At 39.1% G+C, this 4,271-nt stretch overlaps 1 protein-coding gene across 1 annotated transcript in view; it reads right to left on the bottom strand.

Moving 5' to 3' along the window:
* Nucleotides 1-4,271, bottom strand: part of LOC107691612 (progesterone-induced-blocking factor 1-like) — a 43,462-nt gene that overhangs the window by 37,987 nt on the left and 1,204 nt on the right. Inside the window, exons 3-5 of the mRNA XM_016490298.1 lie at nucleotides 3,783-3,916; nucleotides 3,342-3,450; nucleotides 2,787-2,968 (exon numbers count right to left, since the gene is read on the bottom strand). Coding sequence (XP_016345784.1) covers nucleotides 2,787-2,968; nucleotides 3,342-3,450; nucleotides 3,783-3,916 — 425 coding nt within the window. The remainder of the gene's footprint in view (nucleotides 1-2,786; nucleotides 2,969-3,341; nucleotides 3,451-3,782; nucleotides 3,917-4,271) is intronic.

Genomic DNA, 4,271 nt, shown 5'->3' with positions numbered 1-4,271 from the left:
TGTAAATGGAAACGTTTTAACAAATCAGATAGATATCCGATCAGCGAAAACGCATGAAATGACCAGGTGTCAAGATGATGACGCTGCCATGAGAGGTTTGGCACGACATGCAGCTAGTGATGGGTCGTTCTTCTTCTTCTTTTGTGTTTAATGGCGGTTGGCGATCACTTCCGGGCTCTACTCCACTTCCGTCCATCTTGGCCTCAGTCACAACCCAGTGTCGCCAACCGCCTCCTAGTGGCCCAAGCGTACGCTCTCATGCCACCCGATGGGTCGTTCTTGAACGATTCGTTAATTTTAAACAAATCTTTAATGTGACTCGGGAAGAATGAGTCGTCTCGGGGAGTGATTCGTTCAGTCGCGCATGCGCAACATCCAATAGGTTCTGTACTGGAATTAGTCAAGTAGTTCACCTGTTTCGAGTCTTCGGGTTTTACGAGTCGTTCGTTCATCACGTGACAGCCCCATAAGTTTAACCAATGCAGTCTGAGCCAGAAAGAGACTTCATAATAGTAACCAATTCTTTATTACCTTTGTTACAACATTCAGTGTTATGGAAAAGAACCATAATGACAGAAATTCACACATTACTAATAATAATAATAACTATGCACCCTTTTGTAAGGAAGCTTGTAAATGAACTAATTTCTCTATCCAATGCTGTCACGTCACGTGACAAAAGAACGAACGATTCGAAAGACTCGAGAGATGAACTAATCTATTCTCTTTCCGGCTCAGACTGCATTGGTTAAGTTTATGGGGCTGTCACGTGATGAACGAACGACTCAAATTACCACACATCGCTTCTGTCTATAAGCCAGCTGCACGCTGCACAGTTGACACAGGAATTTTCACTTGCACAGTCAAGGCAGTGTCACATCGTCACTAAAGTTTATAAATTGCATTACTTTTTAATTCTTGCCAGTGTTTAACCATTCAGCGCTCGCGCGCTCTCCTGGAGACAATACGCTCATGCACACTTGTTTTTTCCGCACTCATGTTAACGGATTAAAGCGTTCACACTGCACACAGTTGCGGTCTGGCAGTGCGTTCAGTAGCGGTGCGTCTGCAGCAGAGCAGAGATAGTTTCCGCACCGAGTCTATGTTTGCTGCCCTTACAAGCGCTGAATTAAAGTAACAGCGCATTGTTTACAGTAAATATGAACATGGATTGACACGAAAATGTAGTAATTACACCATAAATGCATATTATTAAAGTCTAATGTGTTTCACAGTCAACACATATGGCTTGTTGGCTAGTTTTAAAGGAAAAGAGCACTTTTAGATAAAAAGGCAATAAAAGATGGCACTCGTGGAGGTAGTAAAACAAAGTTCTTTATGAACTTTAATGCAGGATTAACGGATCTAATGCAGGATTGCTTGTAATAAAGATTTAAATGCAAAAGAAAAGGCAGTAGAGCTGACTGTTTCTGTCAGTGGTAAGATTTAATTTAGAATGTTTGTGATAACGTAAGAAAAGTATTTTAAATGTTTTGCTACTTGCTTAAGCAATTGTGTTGTGCTGTGTGTAAGATATTGTGCAACAGTTGCACAAGTGTAAAAACAAAAATGCAATGCATTATCGAAAATTTAGATGATAAATATATATATTTTTGAACACGTCACGTGACAAAAGAACGAACGATTCGAAAGACTCGAGAGATGAACTAATCTATTCTCTTTCCGGCTCAGACTGCATTGGTTAAGTTTATGGGGCTGTCACGTGATGAACGAACGACTCAAATTACCACACATCGCTTCTGTCTATAAGCCAGCTGCACGCTGCACAGTTGACACAGGAATTTTCACTTGCACAGTCAAGGCAGTGTCACATCGTCACTAAAGTTTATAAATTGCATTACTTTTTAATTCTTGCCAGTGTTTAACCATTCAGCGCTCGCGCGCTCTCCTGGAGACAATACGCTCATGCACACTTGCACTCGCAGCGCACACACATAACGCCAGGTTCACATTACTCTGTTTGCAGTGCATACGTGGTGCGTATTTTTTTCCACGCTCATGTTAACGGATTAAAGCGTTCACACTGCACACAGTTGCGGTCTGGCAGTGCGTTCAGTAGCGGTGCGTCTGCAGCAGAGCAGAGATAGTTTCCGCACCGAGTCTATGTTTGCTGCCCTTACAAGCGCTGAATTAAAGTAACAGCGCATTGTTTACAGTAAATATGAACATGGATTGACACGAAAATGTAGTAATTACACCATAAATGCATATTATTAAAGTCTACTGCATTTCACAGTCAACACATATGACTTTTTGGCTAGGTTTAAAGGGAAAAAGCACTTTTAGATAAAGATGGCACTAGTGGAGGCAGGAAAACAAAGTTCTTTATGAACCGCAGGATTGGTTGTAATAAATATTTAAATGCAAAAGAAAAGGCAGTAGAGCTGACTATTTCTTTCAATGGTAAGTTTGTGATAACGTAAGAAAAGTAGTTTAAATGTTTTGCTACTTACTTGAGCAACTTAACATATAAATCTAGAAGTAAATGCAAAAGTAAAACACATTGAATAATGTGTTGCTTATATTTATTGTGTTTAAAAAGAAGGCTTTAAAAAGATCGGTATCGATGATCGGTATCGGCAGATACTGCTTTCTGTGATGGGCGATCGGCCTCAAAAATCCTGATCGGAGCACCCCTAATTTATTTATATCATGCAAACTTCTTAATACAGACCAATGCCGTATTGCTCATTAAATTGAACATTAAACTTAACAGCTGGAAAAAGTAAAAAGAAAGCACCATCCTTATTATTTATCACACATACCTAGAAGCAACATATTTCTCATAGGCATCTTCCCTGGCTTTCTTTGTGTCTTCAAGCTGGGTCTGCATTCTGTCCAGACGGTCTTCTTGATGAGCGCAGCACACATTAAGCTCCATGTTCTGCCTGTTTAAATAGCCTTTGTCCTTCTTCATCAATGTTACAGACTGCTGCAGAGTGGCTACCTGCAGAAGAAAAAGGAAAAACAGTGAGAAAGAGTTAAATTAAGTAACAGGAGAAAATTTGTGACAGATAGATTTATGTTGACATTTAGCTACCAGTTGCCTTCATGACTAGTGTGCCAGTTATAACATGTACTGCCATCCTTGTCAATGGATAATGGACTTTTTTTCAAATATATAGAGGAACTGTACCTTGCTACATATGTCTAAAAAGAAAATAAACTGAAACATTGTTTATTATCAACTGTCAATCTCAGATGAACCGCATAAACACATTTCATTACACCAAATACACAAAATAATGTTCTTTTTAGCAACATCATATGACCCCTTTAAACATGGCGTAATGGATATGCTGATCTGTCAGTCATCTTACCTCTTTATTTAAGTCATTCCTCTCTTTGGTCAGGGCAGTGTGTGTGAGGTCCAGCATTTCGAACTTCTTCCTCAACTCTCTAACCTCTGTTTCATACCCATCTCTCTCTCTGTGGACACAGTAAGAGGGGTTATATTCATAATTATGCACACACAACCACAGCATTAGAACGTTTGTAATGTTTTTGAAAGAAGTCTCTTTTGCTCAACAGGGCTGCATTTATTTGATCTTTTTTTGTTTTTGTAATAATGTAAAAGTCTTTTGAATGGAGTGTACATGTGGACAGGGGATACTAAAATTAGGGCTGCCAATGCATTAAAATAATATTTTAATAAAATGATTTGAGCTCTATACAGCTAGCTTTGAGACTGTGTCCTGTGTGCATGGCATGGTTGCCTGGTCTTGTGGACTCACAAAAACAATGCAGGACATTTCACTCACCGTTTGATTTTGTCATAGTTCTCTCGTTTGTAGTCTCCTTCCTGAATAAGCTGCTTGGTGTCAGCAAGTTCCAGCGTGACTCTCTGACAGCGGATCTCCAGCTCTGAGCGCGCTCTCCTCTCTTCCTCATAGCTCTGGTTGGGATATGGGAAAGTGGCAATAAATGTAAATAACAGAAATGCCAATAAGAAAGATTATTTCACCGTTGTCTGGAATACTTGATTCTGCATTTATACTAATGCAAATTAGAACAGCCAATCAAAATAGTTGACAAAACTGCTTAAGCTGTTAAAGCGGACTAAATGATACATATATCACCAGAGAGAAGTCTGTCGCTTTCATTAGAAAACCACTTTGATTAAACGTCCACTTTGATTAAATCTTACAAGGTTAAACATTAGACAAGATTAAACATATGCACAGAAGAATTGTTCAAATAAAATTATAACATACATTTAGGAAAAAAATTAATAAATCACACACACATAC

The sequence above is a fragment of the Sinocyclocheilus anshuiensis genome, unplaced genomic scaffold (assembly GCF_001515605.1).
Source record: "Sinocyclocheilus anshuiensis isolate Anshui unplaced genomic scaffold, SAMN03320099.WGS_v1.1 scaffold442, whole genome shotgun sequence".
NCBI lineage: Eukaryota > Metazoa > Chordata > Actinopteri > Cypriniformes > Cyprinidae > Sinocyclocheilus > Sinocyclocheilus anshuiensis.
This window is presented reverse-complemented; position numbering and strand designations above follow the sequence as displayed.